Source organism: Megascapheus bottae, chromosome 13 (genome assembly GCF_031878675.1).
Source record: "Megascapheus bottae isolate mThoBot1 chromosome 13, mThoBot2.hap1, whole genome shotgun sequence".
Classification (NCBI taxonomy): domain Eukaryota; kingdom Metazoa; phylum Chordata; class Mammalia; order Rodentia; family Geomyidae; genus Megascapheus; species Megascapheus bottae.
Window position 1 is genome coordinate 48,645,892 of NC_143521.1, and position 20,063 is coordinate 48,665,954.

The 20,063-nt window shown below is 37.1% G+C and overlaps 1 protein-coding gene across 2 annotated transcripts in view; it reads right to left on the reverse strand.

The window, feature by feature from the left end:
- LOC150055930 (cytosolic beta-glucosidase) overlaps positions 1-20,063 on the reverse strand; it is a 114,447-nt gene that overhangs the window by 90,864 nt on the left and 3,520 nt on the right. The window contains exon 1 of one of the 2 annotated variants that reach the window (XM_090344096.1): positions 80-253. The exons of the other annotated variant lie outside the window; for it this stretch is intronic. Within the exon in view, the coding sequence (XP_090200222.1) occupies positions 80-113 (34 nt within the window). The 5' untranslated portion in view covers positions 114-253. Of the gene's footprint in view, positions 1-79; positions 254-20,063 lie in introns of those variants that run through there. 2 annotated transcript variants of the gene reach the window in all.

Here is a 20,063-nt window from a genome sequence, read left to right on the forward strand (position 1 = left end):
CTCTGGCATGGCTGATGGTTGGACTGCCTTGGTTCCCATGCAGCCATGTTGAGTGTGCCCACACTTCCTGCCCACATACCTGTCTGTTTCTCTGAGGCTTGTCCTCCAGCCATCACTTCCAGCCCCTCAGATTCTTGAGAAGGGCATTCATCTTATTCCAGAACTTTGAGGCAGGATGAAATGGCTTCTGTACAAAACGCACCATGAAAGCTGTCTGCAGGAGCAGCACTTTCCTCAGTAGCCTTTCCCTCCCACCCCCCACCCCCATTTTCCTTTTAAAAATAAAATTCTCTTCTTACATAACTATTGGAACCAAGGGTCAGACATAGATGTTTAATGCAAAAGGTGCCCTACATTCAACCCTCTGCTGCCCAGGGCAAGCACCTTTGTAATACTTAAACCTTTTAACTCTTCCCTCCCTGAGTTCCATGAACATTATGAAGTCCTATTGATCCAAACTTTGTTGACATCACAGAAAACATAAAATACTACAAGAAATCTCAAGTCCTGGAAATTTATCTGGCCTGGTTCCAAAAGCAAATCAACACAGAGATTTTGTAAACACTAACTCAATTTTCGCTATTTTCTTATCAATCATGAATCACAGATTTGCATTGCATAGCATAATTAAACTGAAAATTCACTCCCTGAATCTGTTCTATGAATTAGGTCGGAGAGATGAATGCTATCATTCGATTAAATATGAGTGCCTGGAACATCTAGATAAATTTGACATTCATTAAAAATGACCTGAAAATGGGCTAATGGTGCATTTCCTTGGCTAGTCAAAACCTCATGCTTCAGGGTCAGCTGGATCTTTACCATTTCAACAAATATATATGGAGCAGTACTGTGGTCCCAAAACTATTGCCTAACTGGGGTTTAAGTCCTAGTTCTCCTTTCCCAAGAGAAGTGAGAAAACCTGAGTGGGTGAAGGAATTGGGGGTAGGGAGTACTTGAAATGCCCTACATGAAAAAATATCTGGGCCAAATTCAAGTATTTGTTTCCTAAGCAATTCTAGAACACTCACACCGCCCTTCCCCCCAACTAATGAGACAGGAAATCCTACTTGCCTGAGCAGGAATGTGGTTTTCAATAACCACATACGAATTCATTCTTTGACTGTGTGTCTCCTCTGAATAAAGGAATATAATCATATTCATTTTGCAAGGTTGTACTAAGGGTATGCAGAAGGTTTTTGTAAGAATGTGTATCTGGTAGTTACTATTATTTTTTTTTTCTGTTGTGGTAAGCTTTTTTCCATTTGTGGTTTCTTGTGTTTCTAAATATCTCATTAGACTTACAGTATGTTTAGTCTTTGCCATACATCCAACTGCAGTTAATGACAGGCTATATAATACAGCAACTCCAGTACAGCTTTTGTCTTACAGAAGATTGCTGTTCAGAATCAATGGATAATAGAAATTAAAAGCCCAACTTGAGGTATCATTGAGTCACAGTCCATTGCTTATGGAAAAGAGAAACATCCATGCCCCACAGACAGTTCTGCATTTGGCACAGATGGGTTTCACTAGGTCTGTATGTTCTAGAAGTTTCTTTATATGTGAAATGGTTAATTAGAAAGGGGTGGGCTGGGGTACTCTGAAATGTCACAGCAAATTCCTCTTGCCTAACTGTCACGTTTCATGAATTCTTCTGCTGAACCCATTTGGATTAAGCAGTGACCCAATCCAAACAAATTACTACTGTGCCTCTTATCTCCCATCACCTACTTATGCTACAAAACATCTGCATTGCATGGATCAAATACATTAAGTCCACGGTACTGTTTATGTTAATTTTTATTAGTATTTTTTTCTTCGAGGCTCAGATTTCCTATAATAATGTGATATAAAACAACCATGTGGACAGCCAGTAGATACTTTTTTAATTTAAAATAGGGGCAAAGGATGTGCACAATATAAAATTCCAGTCAGAGAGATCTAAGAGCAACCCTGTAGATGAGACAAAATCATTTCATGTACAGGTTTTAGGTAAAGAGATCATTTACCTTTATTTGCAGACATAAAACTCTAAGAAAACATTACTTGCCATCAGTGCCTCAGGCTTTAAAAATATTTATGACATTGAAAACAGTTATCGAGAGGCAGACATTTCATTTCAATGTCATAGGTCAGGCACATTGGCTAACACCCCAGATAATATTGATGTACCTTCAAAATTTAGAATAATGTTTATACCATTTATTTATTCATTCATATAGAGAGAGCACCCATCCTGAAGTATCTGGGACACGGAACAAGGTTTACATAAATCTGACTGTTTTTTTCCTCTGGGCCATTTGGCTCAGTCTGTTAGACCATAAATATTCAATAATACTTTACAATGACAAAGCATCTTTTATGCAAACATCGCTAAGCACATTATTCACCAATAATATAATCTCCTTTTTAACCTACTGGTAAAGTCATAGAAACTAATTGACTTTCTTCAAGGTCCTACTACAAATTGTTTGTCAATCAGAGTCCAGGTGTCTCTATCTTAGTTATAACTAAAGAGAGAAACAAACAAACACATGCTATTTTGGGTGCTTAAGCGGATGACCCACACTAAATATTTCTAAATTGAAACTATTAGGCAAAATGTCTTCCTTAAAGATGTTAAATGTTGTGATGCAGTCAAGTGCATTTTATAACTTTTGTTACAATTTGCCCAAGGCCAGTTACCATTTTCAGAGCCCCAAAGAATGACCTATTTTAATTGAATCCCGGTACAAACACTTAAACTTTCACACTGTAATCAAATCAGGTTTCTAAATAGAAATTAAAGTTAAAGCAGAAAAATAAAACTTTTCATGCAAAGGTCTAGCTGTCGTAATGCCACAGCTACACCAAAATATTCAAAGTAAAGTACTGGGCAAGTACTGTAATAATTAAGCAGGTCTCAATGAGCTCATGTTACCCACACAAAAGGAAATGTTTCCAATTAAGTATTTATCTCTTCTACTAAATATTAAATAATGCTGGAAAAACACAGAAAATTAATTAAATTCTGATAATTTTACATTGTTCACTGTTCTGTCTATGATGGTGATAAGAGCATACAAATGTAAATCTTCAACCTCAGGATTGACCAAACCCCAGCAACAGCACCTGCCATTCATCAGGGTTTGCTCCAAGCCCACACACCCTGGCCAGTGCCAAGCATGGCAATTCTACAAAGGAGGCCTAATCCAGCAGGATGTAGAACTCTAAGAAATCCCTTCTGCCCTCAGATCCTCAAAGACCTTTCAAAGTACTCAACTTTTCTTTATTCTTCCTCTGTTTCTTTAGCTTATTACACATGCATGCCAGGATTCTTTGTCTCACTCCCCTTTTTCTGTCATAGCCATTTTCTTCCTAAAAAACTTCTTGCTCCTTGAATTTCATCTTGGTATCAGTTTTCCAGGAGACTCAGATTAGCTTATCATCTCGGTATCAAGATGATGGTAGTATTCATGCAGAGAGTGATGGTGATAGCAATGATGGTGATGATGGTAGCATTGGTGGTGGTGGTGACTCTGGTGATGATGATAAGGAGAGCAGTGGTGGTGAGGATGGTGATGGTGATGGTGATAATTGTTACAACAGTACTTAAACCATAATGATAGAATCAACATAGTTTAAGAATTCCAGGTCCTATTCTAAAAGATTACCTAAATGATTTCATGTTTTAATTTTCACAGATTCTGAAAGGTATGTGTTACTGGCCAAAGAGAAGTAAATCTTAAAAAATATTAAATTATGGCAGTGGCACTGTGGCTCAAGGGGCAGGGCCGTAACCTTGAGCTGAAGGGTTTAGGGACAATGCCCAGGCCCAGAGTTCAAGTTCCACAACTGACCAAAAAAAAATTAAATTACAAAAACAAGAGCACATAAAAAAAAAACAGATTTGACTTTGTTTTTCTTAGGCCAAAAAAGTGCAGACTCACTGGTGCCAGGAACTATTTCATATTACCTCTTTATATTAATAGTTTCTAGTATAATACTCCTGTCCTCCTTCTAGATAGTTATTCTGTAGTTAACTAAATACTACACTAAGCCTTTTATATTAATTTATTCTTCAATTCAAGTTTATCCCAAATTTTTGCTATTGCCAATTTTTGTTATGTAGACCTAATCCAATCATTCAAATACTGTTTGATAATTGATTCTTATAAGATATTTCCATATTTGCACAACATATATTATGAGCCAGTATATTAACTCTGTAATTTTGGGAGAGGAAGACATTTCCAGGCCATTAAAACAAACAAAGTTCAGGCAAATGAGCCAAGGCCAAGTAATTTAGACAATTGGGATGATTAAAACAGTACAATACACAATTTTGAATTTTAGGATTTATTGACACTATTAAATAGACCACTTAATAACAAACCAATGGGCTTTCTCTAAATGAAAGAACTGGTATAATAAAATGCATTTTAAAAGATTTATATCCCATAAGCATCTTTCTAAGAAAGAACATTGGTTTGGAACTTGCATCAGCTTACTACTTCAAGAACAGAACTTTCAGATGGCAACAGTGCCATTTAGAATAATTAGAGATTCCTTTGACTCAGAAACTAATTGACATTCCTCAAGGTCTCCCCAGAATCATTAGGTCAGTCTTCAGTCTTGGCAGATTTTCATGTATGTCTCCAATATCCCCATGAATAACAAGATTTCTGGATTACATATCAAGTATTGATTCTGAAAGCTACAGAAACTTTCTGCTATATGCCAACTGGAAGCATAAAGGAATGCCCCGTCAGCAACCCTGATAATAAGAATATGTTGCTTATTTACAAAGATGGTTGTAAAACACATCCATCATCACCTCCCATTTCAAAGTATCTCCCACCTTCAGCCTGTCCCTCAGGAAATTCCACTAAAATTTAGATGGAATGTGAACAATAAGTATATTGTCACATATCTGAGGATTGCTTCCATTTTGCAGATATGAGAAAGATCCACTTTCTTTTTCGAACCCAGTGTAAATCTGTATGTCTGCCTTTTAAATGAGCAAGCAAATGGAGATCTTACCTGTTTACTCAACTCAAAACTGATTGCCTGACATTTACTCCAAATGAAACCCCTGTTCCACAAACCCACTGATTGTCTGTGTTGATCAGATGTCTATAAGCTCCAGTGTCCTCGTGTTGCTTTGTATCTGGTGGAGCTCATCATATCAATGTGTTCTCCTTTTCACTAATACCATGTACAACACATACTGGTTTTCATGAGGTACTTTGGCTTCCATAAAATAAGGAAGGTATATAATGGTTTAAAAATGTTATCTCTCATCTCTTTTGCTATTCCTTGATTATCTCATATTGTTATAGTATTTTATCTTGTTATTTGATATATTATATATATGCTTACTTGGTTATTTAAAATAGGATAGGGAAGGAGGGAAACAAGATGAGGGATGGGGTTGGGGGGAGGGAAATGGGGACCAAGACATGAGAAAGGGTATCAATGTTTGTAAAGTAATGCACCTTCTATCTGGTGAATATAATATAATAATTACAATAAAAATATATGAAAAATGCATTCCCCAGAGCTAGTTAACACATGAGGAAAGAGTCCTTCCTTCCATCATCTCCTTGCTTAATTAAAACCCTTTCCAACATTAGAACTGACCCTACACTTTCTTTTGCTGGCAAATGCCTAATGCACATGAGCCTAATACCAGTTCATTTGCCTGGTGCTTTGTATGTACCACAGCATGAGCTTAATTCTAGTATTTTAAGCTCTGGGTTTTGCAATTTACTCTATCATCAAAAAATTCCGCCTATGACATACTTTCTCATATCTCTTGCTATCTATATGAGACAATAGCACAAAGTACTGTGCAAAACATGTAAATCACTGGATGCTATTGATTCATCCATCCATCCATTCATTCATTGTTATGGCACTATGGCTAGAATTCAGGGTCTGGGCACTACTTTTAGATTTTTACTCAAGGCTGGCACTCTAACACTTGAGCCTTACTTCCACTTTTGGCTTTGTATTGGCTAATTGGAGAGAAATCTCACAGACTTTCTTTGAACTGCAATCCTCAGCCTCCAGAGTAGCTGGGATTACAGATTTGAGCCTTGGTGGCATTCACAATTATGTTAGTATATACTCATCATGAGAATCCAAGAGATTCGAGTTCCAAGTGATTTACATAGACTTTAAGCTGCTTAGATTAAAACAAAAACCACTGGCTTGTGCAACTAAACATGACTACATCACTGACCAAATGGCATCTAAGAATTCAGACTTTCATGAGTTGGCACAAAATGCTTTTTCTGTTTACATGCATTTTCGGTGACTTTCTCTGATAACTAAGCCCATTTCTAGTCAAAGCCCATTTTACTTATTGAAACTAACTTCCTTATCCATCTTTGCTTCACCAGCACTTTGTTTGGTTGTAAAGAATGGTCACATCAGCTGTTGATGGGAGTGTAAACTCGTTCAACCAATATGGAAAGCAGTATGACAGTTTCTTAAAAGACTAAACATAGAGCTCTCGTATGACCCAGCAATTCCACTCCTGGCATTTACCCGATCACCTGGAAACAAAGACATACTAAATCCACTAGCACAACGATGTTCATTGCAGCACTACCAGATGCCCCTCAGTAGATGATTGGATCAAGATGATGTGGTATTTATACACAATGGAATTTTATGCTTATGCTGCCTCAGAAAGAATGACATTGCCCCATTTATAAGGAAATGGAAAGACTCGGAAAAAATCATATTAAGTGAAGTAAGCCAGACACAAAGGAACATAGGCTCAATGGTTTCCCTCATTTGTAATAATTAGTACACATCTAGGACTCTCCTAGCAGAGGATTACAATTACACAAAACCTAGATACATAAGGGCATATATGATGAGACTAAATAAAAGGATCTCTAGGATATGGAAGCAAGAGCTTTAGCTTGTGTGATTTTTTTTGTTTTTTTGTTTTGTTTTGTTTTTACCAGTCCTGGGCTTGAGCTCAGGGCCTGAGCACTGTCCTTGGACTTTCTCAAGGCTAGAGCTCTACCACTTGAGCCTCAGCACCACTTCCGGATTTTTCTATGTATGTGGTACTGAGGTATCGAACCTGGGTCTTTGTGCATGCTAGGCAAACACTCTACCACTAGGTCAAATCCTCAGCTCTGTGACTGTTGTTCTTAATGTACTGTTATTTCTCTTCTCTTTTGTTGCCCTTTGGTTAATCTCATATTGTTACAGTATTTGACTTTGTTACCTAGTATATTGTATATACATTTATTTGTTTATTTGAAATAGGAAAGGGAAGGGAGGAAAACAAGATGATTGGGAGGGGTGGAGGAGGGTAATGGGGACAAAAACATGAGAAGGGGTATCAATGTGTGAGAAGTAATGCGCCTACTATCTGACGAATATAACTGTGACCTCACTATATATTACAATAAATTTTTAAAAATGGGCACATCAGATCTTATGCATGGGTATATCTCCCCTTTCACTAGGATTCTGCATGTATATGACTCTTTTAATTACCTTTACCTTCTCAGCCTTTAGTCTCCACTGAAGACAAAAGTCTAATTTAGATAAATGAATAACCATATAGCAATAATTCAAATGAATAGTCACTATTTAATTAGCCATTTCATGCCAAGGAAACCAGGTCAAGTAAAACATGAAGACAAACTTTTCTGGATTTTTTTACATAATTTTTCTACCACCAAAACACATGTCATCATCAAAAACAAGCACACCATGCCATAGCTTTAGTCTGTCTGTATCTGGCTTTTACATGAGCCATGGCAAGAATACGGGGATTATACTGGGAATAAAGTTTCCCTTAGATATACAATATCAGTGCAAAGACTTGTTCAGTTTTCCCTTTTGTCAAATCAGTTTGACATGAATTTTATGTATTCCTATTTGTCTAGCTCTGTCCTTTGGGAACAAAGGACACACTACCGTCCATCTCCACATAGTCTCTTCCTCACACTAACCGAACAAGGCAAAGTGCAAAGTTCCTCTACAACATTTTATTCTGAGAAAGAGCCAGAAGCCATAATGTCCCACCTTGCATAACACTCTGGCTGATGTGCAACTCTCTTCCTCACACTAACCCAACAAAGCAAAGTGCAAAGTCTCTCTAAAACATTTTATGCTGAGAAAGCCAGAAGCCATAATGTCCCACCTTGCATAACATTCTGGCTGAGGTGCAACTCTAACTTGGGTCTATCCCTCTGGTCCTGGATAATAATTTACAAGACATATGAAGTAATGGACCATCCAGAGAAAATGTTGCTTTTTCAAAGATCCCCAGGTATGTATCTGTGTGAAGGATTGCAAAGACTCTAAGGAAGATTATTGTCTTTAGAGTAAATAATATACTTTCTCCCCAAGTCTCAAAGCCTGTATTTAAATGATTATTCATAGGTGTTGTGGGAAACATTAAGCTTTAGCTTGGCAATTCCCAATGTAAAATGGGTAATGTTTCAAAACCCTTGTTTATGCGTCACCTGCCCAGAAACTCACTGTTGCCTCTTACATTATGTTCCAAAATTCCCAGGCCAACCCCCAAAATCTATTTATCTCATCATCCACCTGAAGAGCATTCATTGGCACTCACTTCCATTTATAACACTGCTTCTGTGGGGAGATGTTTACTAAATTCCCAAACAAGTGACATGCAAATACATCTCTACCTGCATTCGGAAATGCATGAGAAGTGAATGAAGTCAGGTATTCCCAGGAATCTGAACCTCATTATTCCTAAGTATTCATTCCAAAAACTGAGCTCTACATGATAGCTGCTTATTAGGAACAAAAAAATTGGGCCTCTATTTTCAAGAAAGAGGTTTCAAGAAGCTAAAGTGGCTCTCATAGCCTCTATTACCTAGATGAAACATAAACATGTTTTCAGAAGATTTGACATTGAATCTGCAACTGCCTGACCTCTCATCTACATTTTCATGTTTTCTCCTACCTCCTTTAAATGTATATATTACTTAGTATTTATTTTTGAAAGGCTATAAAGGAGTACATCAGAGGCCACCTTTATCTATTCTGCCAACACTTGCAATCAAATATAGTTAAAGACTCAAAATACCAAACAAATCCTTCTGGATAAAAAAAACAAACAGTACCTTTTTATTATTTAAATGCAAAGGTGTTTTTTTAAATCTCATTTGTTTTGTCAATTGGTTCCTCTTAATATTCTTCAGCCCAGTCCACTCTCAATTATCCATACTAAGCAATGGGGAATCACTGGCCTGGATAATCTAAAACAGCAGACAATTTTAAAAGCCCTTGTATTTGGCCCAGGCATACTTTACAATCAAAATCTGATTATCCACACTAATGAAAGGAAGAACAGGCACCTTGAGAAAGATCTACCAAGGTAGATCTGCTGAGCTGGTTTCTGGCACATCAAGGAGAAGGGAGACCACAATATATTATAGTGGGAGAAAAAAAAAAAAAAAAAAACAAAAACGGGATCCCAGTAGCCAAAAGCAGAGATCTCGAAGGCTCTCCAAAACACAGGCATGAAGAAAATACCTCTCCTGATGTTGTTAACTCAGAAGCCTGGAGTTCTGCTAAAACACCCCCTGATAAAAAGTCAAGTTATCTGTGGTAAACCAAATAGTGTAGAAATAGATGGTTCACATACACCATAAAACGCCCCTTTTGGTTGTCTCTGCACACCTGCCCAGCCCCTCACTACAGAACAAAGTTCACAGTCACACACTTGGAAGAGTGGAACAGAGGAGAGAGGTGAGAGAAGCAGCATGACAGAGCAGAAAAAAAAATAATAAAAGCTGAAGCTCTGAAGCGAGGACATTTGTATCTTTGTCCTCTGCCCATCGTTATTCATGCCAATAGTCAGATGTGCATTCAAGCAAAAAGAACAGTGTGTGCAAAGGTACAGGGGCATGAAGGTCATGGCATATTTAAAGAATGACATGTGCTTCATTTTGGTTGAAGAATAGGATACTAATGGAGAAGAAGCAAGAGAGGAAATTGGGGACGTAGTCAAAGAAAGAAAAATCACAGCTTTTCTACTAGGCAGGAAAAACTCTACAGAAGATAAAAAGGCATTACTATTTTAATGACTATAAGATATGCTGAACACTTAGATTTAATCTAGAACTTTCCAAGCATTTTATATTCATAAACATACTTAATAGTCACAACTAATTGATAGGCATTACTACTGCTCCTATTTCATATAAAGAAGCTGAAGATAAAAGCTTATACCTCTCCCAAGATCACATAGCTTAGAAGTGGGAGAGTCAGTATTCCCACTTGATGCATTTGACTTCAGATGTTTAGATCTCTTTTGTGTGTATGTGTCAGTGCTTGGGCTTGAACTCTGGGCCTTGTGCTCTTGCCATATTTTTGTGCTTATTTTTTTATGCTAGCGTTCTGCTATTTGTGTCATACCATCAATTCCAATCTTTTTTGAGTTAACTGAAAATAGGAGTCTTTCAGATTTGTCTTCCTGGCTTGGCTTTAAACCATGATTCTCAGATCTCAGCCTCTTGAGTAGCCAGAATTGTAGGGATGAGCTGCCAGCGCCAGTCTTCATGTTCTTTTTGAAAGATATACTAAGGTTATCAGTATTATAAGAAACTATTGTAGAAGCAATGTGCAAAAGAGAGTAAAGAGAAGGAAGGATAAAAGGAGACTTTATAAAGACAAGGGAGGATCAGTTACACAATTAAAGGAAAAGTAGAAACAGGGGGGAAAAGGGAGGGGTGGAGTGAGAGAACCAAATATAATTAGTTAAAAATCAGGCACTAGTGGCTCATACCTGTAATCTTAGCTACTCAGGAAGCTGAAATCTGAAGCTTGTGATACAAAGCCAGCCCAGGCAAGAAAGTCTGTGAGACTCTTACCTCAAATTAACTTCCAAAAAAGCAGTAAGTGGAGCTATAGCTCAAGTGGTAGAGTGCTAGCCTTTAGCAGAAAAGCTCAGGGACGTTTCAATGGCCCCTGGACAAATACTGAACTAATACGAGTTAATTCCTATTTCTGGCTTGGGTTGGCCTAGGAAGAATCTCTTTACCTATTTACAGTGAACATTGCTGGCAAGCAATCTCTTCCTGATGGGTAGGCCCAGAAAGGAACAGCACAAGGCCTTTCTTCTTTAGTGCAATGCTGGCATATATTAATCTGAAAATGCAAAGGTCCTATCTTAAATGATTGATTTGTTGCTGTGGGACTTGAACTCAGATGCTGAGCTCAAGGCTAGTGTTTTACCACTTTAGCCAAAGCTCCACTTCTGGATTTTTTGGTAGGTAATTGGGGATGAGTCTCATAGACTTTTCTGCCCAGGCTGGCTTTGAACCACAATCCTCAGATCTCAGTCCCCTGAGTAACTATGATTACAGGCATGAGCCCCTGATATCCAGCTAAATAAATTCAAGAGATATAGTGACTTGTTTCTTACTTCTCAGGGTTAAACATTTTGTCATGCTTATTTTTCTGGGTAATGTCCACAAACAACTAAGGGGAAAAGATCATAGGAAGAAGAAGACATATAGAGAATGTGTCTTATCAAGATAAATGTTGGGGCCAGGAGCATAGCCTAGTGGTAGAGTGCTCACCTAGCATGCATGAAGCCCTGGGTTTGATTCCTACGTACCACATACCCAGAAAAGGCCAGAAGAGGCTCTGTGGCTCAAGGGGCAGAGCCCTATCCTTGGACAAAAAAGTATCCAAGGACAGTGCCCAGGGCCTGAGTTCAAGCCCAAGGACTGGCAATAAAAAGAAAAATGTTATCCCTTATCAAGCTATTTACTGCAAATACCTTAATAAAGCCAAAGCAGTTTTTAAAACGTATCTATAATGGTGGTAAAAGGCATGTGTTCATATAGGTCTGTAAATAGATAAATAAAAATTGAAAATGCATAATCAAAACTTGGAAAATCCTTCTCTGGCTGATTATTTTCTTTAACTTGTTATTGTTTGTATCTTCTAAATGTTCTGCGATTGCAGAACATGGTATTACTTTTAGAATGTGAAAGCTTTTTTTCCCTAGGCATATGTGGTAAATAACCACTCTGCTCAGACTTTGATGATACAAAAGAAAGCCCAAGTAGGCAAGCAGACATTATCAATAAATAACCATATACATCAGTAGTGATGGTAATGGATGTTTCAGCACTGCCATAGAGCCAATCCTGGCACAGAGAAATGCCACCTATGACTAATTCAGATACTATTGTGAAGATACCAATGTCAGAGAGCAATTGACCCCAGGTGCAGATGCGGAAACACAGGTGAGACCTGTCTTGGTCACACTCATCTCCTTCCCTATGTCCTTTTTTCTTCTTGTCTCAATATTTCTCATATTGTTTGTAAAATCCCGTTAATTAAAAAGTGTGTCATTTTCTTTGCTCAGATCGCAACAAGAGAATACCATGGACTGGATGCTTATGTACAACAGAAATTTATTTCTCACAGTTCTCTAGGCTGGAACTCCAAGGTCAGGGTGTCAGTATGGTGAGGGATGAGGTTCTGGTGAGGGTTTCCTCCTCATGATCTAATCACCTCCCAAGGGCCAATCCTGAAGTAACATATCACTGGAGACTGGGGTTTCAATAGATAAACTGGGAAGAAAAGAAGAATCTTCTAAAATACACAGGACTATAGAAAATTTCTGGAAGCTGGGTATATTAGTGATAATAAGGAGAATAATTATGGTGAAAAGAAGAGGGAATTCATTCATTAACTTTGAATACTATCTCACAGTTTATGAGGCACTTCCATATATTAATGCATTTTAATAAAGACATATACATAAATTAATACTATGCTAAGGTCTTTATTTATGCTAATAAAGACTTATAGTTCAAGATGGGGAATGAAGCATACATATTTAATTCTTTTCCCTCTCACACAGCATTGAAATGACGGTAAATTATAGAAGGAACCCACAACTGAACTGAAAGCTTTAAAAAGGCCCCAACAGTGTACCACATTTATTCAACTACATCTAGAAAATAAAAGGAAAATGGAATCAATTTGCCTGAGAAAATAAGACAAGGATTTGTAACATAAATTCATCTATTGAAGAAAACTGGTAAAGTCTGGAATGTTCTCCTAGACAATTACCAGGTCAGCTGGTGCAGACAAAAGGGAACCCCGTCTCAAATGAATCATTGTGCTAATTACTTATATCTCTAATGTTATCTTTGGTTCTCCTTCATGAATATCCAATATTTATGTCACCCTTACCTCATGTTGATGTCCCAAGAAATATTTCATGAAACAAGATACCTGAATTCTTACTATAGTAAATATCTAATAATGGAATTGCTAGATCATAGGTTCATTTGTTTTGGACAGATGCCAGTGACTCATGCCTGTAATCCTAGCTATTCAGGGATCTGAGATCTGAGGGTAGTGATTCAAAGCAGCCTTAGCAGAAAAGTCTGTAATATTGTACATCCAATTATCCAATAAAATGCCAGCCTAAAGGAGTGGCCTAAGTGGTCAAGTGCCAGCAATGAGTTATAAATCCCCGAATACAAGTTCTAATAACAGCATAAATAAATAAATAATGACAAATTAACTTTTTATGAGCATGATTAGAGATATATATAAAAAATGACAACATCCAGAAAACAAAGCATGACTCCCTAAAATGAAGAAATTTGCAATTTGTGCTACAAATTGGAAATATCACTGCCACAAGTAAATATTTGATAGAGAGGTTGAAAAACAGGACAAATGTAGCTAATGTACAAATATAGCAGAAATACAGTCATGTGGAAGAAAAGGTTGAGAAATTCAACCTAGATAAGCAGCATAAAATGTAGGAAAAGGTCTTCAATATTCATCCCATGTGCTTTATAAGAGACTGAAAGACCTGCATAAGGAATATTTCAGGAACAAAATTCTAGGTCTCAGACTTTATTCAGTAGTTCACAAACAGAGTCTGATATAGTCCAGATTGGCACCATTCCAGAGACCAAGCCTGAATTATTTTTATTGTTATTATAAAGATGATGTACAGATCCATGGCTGAATTTTAATCAGTATGGACCAAGGGTTGTTTGTGACTTATATCTACTCTGATTACAAATGCCAGTCTAGTCTACACATATTTTACAGTTGACATCTGATTAGTTAGTATTAGCTGGTGAAAATACGCATCTTTGCTGCCATCAGAAAGAATGACATTGCCCCATTCATAAGGAAATGGAAAGACTTGGAAAAAAAATCATATCAAGTGAAGTAAGACAGACCCAAAGGAACATAAGCTCCATGGTTTCCCTCATTTGTAATCATTTGTACACATCTAGGACTCTCCTAGCAGGGGATTACAATAGCACAAAACCTAGGTACCTAAGGTCATATAGGATGAGACTAAATGAAAGGATCTCTAGGATATGGAAACAAGAGCTTTATCTTGTGTGATTGTTTTTCTTAATGTATTATGTTATTTCTCTTCTCTTTTTTTGCCCTTATGGTTAATCTCATGTTGTTACTCTATCTGACTTTATTACCTGGTATATTGTATATATGTTTATTTGAAGTAGGGAGGGTGGAAAACAAGATAATTGGGAGGGGTGGGGGAGGAAAATGGGGACAAAATCATGAGAAAGGGTATCTATGTGGGAGAAGTAATGCACCTAATACCTAATGAATGTAACTATAACCCCTGTATACATTATCCCAAAAATAAAATAAAAAAAATATTTTTAAAAGATGGAAAAAAAAAGAAAATATGCATCTAATCCTTCTCTAGGCCAACTGCTTTTCCATTATTAACTTATTGATACAATCAGGAGAACTGGCAATTGGAGGTCTGTACAAAATCTAAGTTTGAAACTGGAAAAATGAAATAAGGATTGCATCTGTCACATCAGTTTTTAAGCTATGGTAAATTGTATGAGTACAACCCACACTTCTCTTCTTCATTTGCTCCTCTACACCAAATTACCCTACTTTAAGTCTGTGTCTTCTCTTTCTTTCTTAGGTGATTGAGGAAATTTGTACTGCTCTAGAAGAATAGCAAAGTCAGCCAGTAGACCAAACCTTACACTGGCTTTTTAATATAAAGAGCTTAGCAGAAAATAAGGAATGGGAAACACATCTGAGATTTGTTGAGTAGAAAAGAAAAGGGGGAGCAATGTAGAAAAATAAGTGCTTATACTGGTGGTTATAGCAGTTTTGTTAAGTATGTCGCAGCACAGGTTGCTGTGCACACACTGAATTTTTTAAAGAGAGAAGAGAAGAAAATAGTCTGTATAAAACCATTATAAATGACTTAAAATGACCCCAGACAACTGCCGTGTTTGTTCTTCTGATTTTTTTTTAGTGTAAATATAACTCGAAATGTCTTAACTAGTGAATTCTACCTTTGACATACCCCTGCAAAAGATAGCCAAAGCTGTGGCCCAGTTTCTGCTAACATAAACCCAAAGTCAAAGTTAAATCAAAGGCAAGCATTCTATTGGTATCCAGTGCATTATGAAGGCCCCTAATAGCATTCATAAACCTGCGGCCTTTCCTTCCTTAAGAAACACAAACTCAGGTCCCACTAGGAAGAATTAATGGGATAGTTTACACCAGGTTTAGGATTTGTGGGACTTTGCAGAGCACATTTATCCCTTAAGAGCCTTTTCTGAAATCATTGGGAGTTACAAGCTCATAAGAGCCATTGTATTGGGTTCTAAATGTCATTTTCCCAGTTCCTCTGTGGCCTACACAAAAAAGAAACAAAATACCCAAGAGATATTTGTTGTTTTTCTGCCTTGTTTCCATCTAGCCAAGAAAGGGAAAGAGGAAACTTCACAAAGAGTTAAACCCTGGGGTTTCCTGTAATCCTAGCTACCCAGGAGGCTGAGATCTGAGGATCAAGGTTCAAAGCCATTGTGGGCCCAAAAGGACCTGAGATGCATCTCCAGTTAACCTCTAGAAAACGAGAAGTGGGGCTTGGCTCAAGGGCAGAGTAGTAGCCTTGAGCTGAAGAGTTCAGGGACAGCACCCAGGCTGGTTCAAGCCCCATGACCCACCCCCCCAAACAAAAACAAAAATAAAAACAAAAAACCCTTGAATCATCCATGTACTAAAATATATATTGTGACACTTCAGTATATCCAATGATTATTTGCAATTTCTTTCCTGTCTCTTAGTCTAACAAATACATTTTATAGCTTTTACAATGTTCTTTACAACTCGCCTAAAACACATCATTTTCCTCCTGCTTATACCACTTATTTATTATTTATTTATTCAATTTATACTGTGCTTTTTCCGAAAGGCTCAAGGCACCATGAAGCCAACTGTTACATAGTAAACATTAAACTCTTCTTTAAAGTCATAAACACTGAAGTAGACAGAGGAATAAGCACAGGAAGAAAGCAGCTCATGAATCTAGTAAAATACACAACTATGTAGTAGGTTGAGAGGCCTGGGGATCAGATATCCATGTGGCACCCTAGTCAGTGAGCCCCACAGGCAAATACTCTGAGAGTGTCCTACATTCCATAAAGAAAAGAAGGGGAGCCAAAGTAGCTCCATAAGGGTTTTTTGTTTGGTTGTTTGATTTTTAGTTCTCAGAGCTTCTGAATGTCTATGAATTCCAAAGATTCTATAAGCGTGGGTGACACAGAAATTCAAAGATTTTCAAAACACAAGTGCGATAAGCCAGCACCAGCTTTTAAATCGTAGACCACATTGATCTGAGAAGTCTTGTGTTGACTTTCTCTATCTCAAAGCCAGGCAATGGTGGGAGAGACAGTTAAATACTAACTCCCTTAGCAACTACTGATAGAACTAATAGAAAATGAAAAAGGAAGAATGTATAGTCAAAGCAAGAAATGACCACTCACACTAAGTGAAAGAGATATTGTAACTCTCCTTACCAGTACAGAGTGGACATGAAAGTTGTCCCAAAAAGAAAAAAAATCAAATCATTGTCATCGTATATTTATATCAGTATTTAATGAATACTAAGTATTAGACATTCTTGTGCTCCAGTTATAGATGCTAACCTAGAACAGATCTACAGAGAGTGTGACCACTATCCTAGCTTATAAACAAGGAAAATATGACCTACATCAGTTATTTCGCTCTACCCCCCTGATAAAAGGTTATGCTGGGATTCAAACCAAGAAACTTTAGCACAAGACACAACAAAGACAGAAAATCATTCTGATAAAGGAGGCTGATATCTCTGGATAGAGCACATTGAGTCAAGTGTCACCCCTGGGAAGATGTTGCCTTCTTTCTTATTCTTTATATTATTTCTTCAGAGTTTTTGACCAATTAAGAAAATGGAGCAAATGTGTTCTACAAATACCCAAATTTTCTTCTTTTTCAGTTTAGTTAAATTAATGTGTACTAATTCTATAATGACCTAGAATCATATTTTGAGTCAATAATTTTTATATTTGTGACATACTTTACATAAGTCAAATTTCTAAATTAATTTTTTCGTTCACCTCAAATTAACTTTGGGATTTCATAGTTGGGACTTTGTTGTATCTCAAAGGAAAACTTCTCCTTTTCAAAAGAAAGATGTTTAGCTAATTTAGTTTATATGATATGCTAATTTATGGGAAGCCTTATCAAATAACTAGTGGTATTTAACGTTTTTCAGTTATACCTGAGTTTATTTTTTACTGATACCCATTTCAGAAATTATATGAAGTTCATACAAATCTAGTAGATTCATATACCACTATCATCCCCTCCTACTTTGTACTTTAAAATGTAGTATACAAGAGGTATGATCAAATTTCCTGTTGATAGCAACATTATTATAATGGAAGCTTATCAGCTCTTTATCCATGTCCCCTTTTAGGTCTTGTCATTCACAGATGGTTAATTGCTTACTCTGGAACTTTCCTGGACAACTATAAACCTGAAGTGTTTCACCCTCAAGGAGATTGATAGAACAGACTAACAAATGAAGGTTTCAGAAAACCTTATGATCAAACCACTGGACTGGGTAAGAATTCCCAGAATTCTAATGAAGAAATTGACTGCTTCATAAAACTGCTACCTCAAGATCAGGAGAAACACTAATAAATTAAGTACCAAAACACTGACTTGGCAAATTTTTGTGCTAAGTCAGCTAGTACTGAAATTGTTAAGACATGAAATTTGAACTCCATAAGATTGACTGAAGTCAAATTGCCTATGAGAACCTATATAATAACCATGCTATGTAACACAATTGAATGAACATAATTGGCAAGAGGATGTATATCCAATGTTAAGCACGGACTCAGAGAGAATCTGGGTGTCTATCGAGCTATTAATAAGTTCTTCAATTTTTCACTATTAAAAGCTGGCACTGCATGATTTATCATGAAAGAGATGAATTGTAAGAAATATTGGTCCAATGCCAAAACTTCATTAATGGTTTGTAACTAATGCTTGGTTGATCAAATGCTTATCATTTCTTATCAGTTCAAGACTTACAGATTATCTTTTATTCAATTGCCATTTATGGTACATGAAGTTTTGAATTTGTGGCCTTCTGCTTACTTGGTAGGTGTTCTACCACTTGAATCCCACCTGTGGCTCTGATTTGCTTTGGTTTATTTCAGGTAGAATCTGAAGTTTTCAACAGAATAGCTTGGGGAGCCACAATCTTGATGTCTATATGTCTCCACAACATTGGGTCCATGGGCATATGAATATTATTAGTTGAGATGGGAAGAGGGGAATGGAGGGTCCTGCTCCCTTCCTAAGCTGGCCTTGAATATGATTCTGCTGATCTCCATTTCCCAAATAGCTGCAATTACAACATAAATCACTACTCCAAGTTCAACTGCTACTTTCAGGGAATATTTTCCAGTTGTACAGAATATTTCCACTGTAGTAGAGTGAATGGTAAATGATTTAAAATTTTTATAAAATTCATTTCCCTTATGAGACATTCCTAGAGAATCCTCTACAGGTAGATCTATCTATTTCACCATATTGCAAATATAATAGCATTAACCATAACTAAATCTATTGGATCCCCTTGATCAAATGTATTACTGATTGATGGTATTCACTGGCATTATTGGAATGCATAGTTTGTCTCCTACTGGAATAATTACTAGAAGTTCTAGCTCCATAATTCTGACATGACCAGGAGGAGCAGCTTTTAATTAATTATGACCAGGCATATTTTCACTAGTTAGGAGAAGCCCTTCATTCTCACAAACTGATGACAAGACTGTTCACAACCTAGAACACAGTGGTTTGCTCTTTAAGAAACAACACAGAGGTCTCTTGAAATCTGTAGAATTCTACACCCAGAGTTCATAGTTTTATGTCTTAGATATATAACTTCTAACTCCACAGAGACCATCTATAGACCTGGAATATATAACCATTATATATCTTAAGGCAAAACCAACCAGGGAATTTTGCCTAAAAAGAGATGGCATCCTAAGTCAAGATTTCTCTGTCACTATACAAGCCCTCCATCTTTCCCCTATTTACTGCTGTCTTGATCACACCCTATTCATTAAAGAAAAAGCCATAAAACTATTATCTGTGAATGGCTTATGCTCTAACAATAATCTAGAATAATTATTAGCTTTGCTGGCTGATGGCCCCAATCAGGAAACATTTCCACTTGTGCCAGAGCCTCTCTATATTACCAATTACAGTAAGCCTGATATCCCAAAGAAAGAATGGTATTGTAGACTTCACTGCTTGCTTGCTTTGCTACACTTGCTGGAATCAGTCTCCTGGTCATTCCCATTACTAATCACCATCAAATGTGGAAAACCTCTCTGTGTGATATATGAACTAATAAAAGAACCCCTTACCCACAAGGAATATTTAATAATACTTTTGGAGGGGCACTAGCTCCGCCCAAACTATGCTACTGAAACAGTGATATTGACAACTAAGGTAGCTATTGAGTGACAAAAAGGATGAAAAATTATATATCACAGATAAAGTAAATAGACTTGATTTGCATATAAGATAGAACAGAGAGGCCGGGAGTTTGGCCTAGTGGTTAAAGTGCTTGCCTAGCATGCACGAAGACCCGGGTTCGATTCCTTGGTACCACATATATAGAAAAAGCCGGAAGTGGTGCTGAGGCTCAAGTGGTAGAGCTCTAGCCT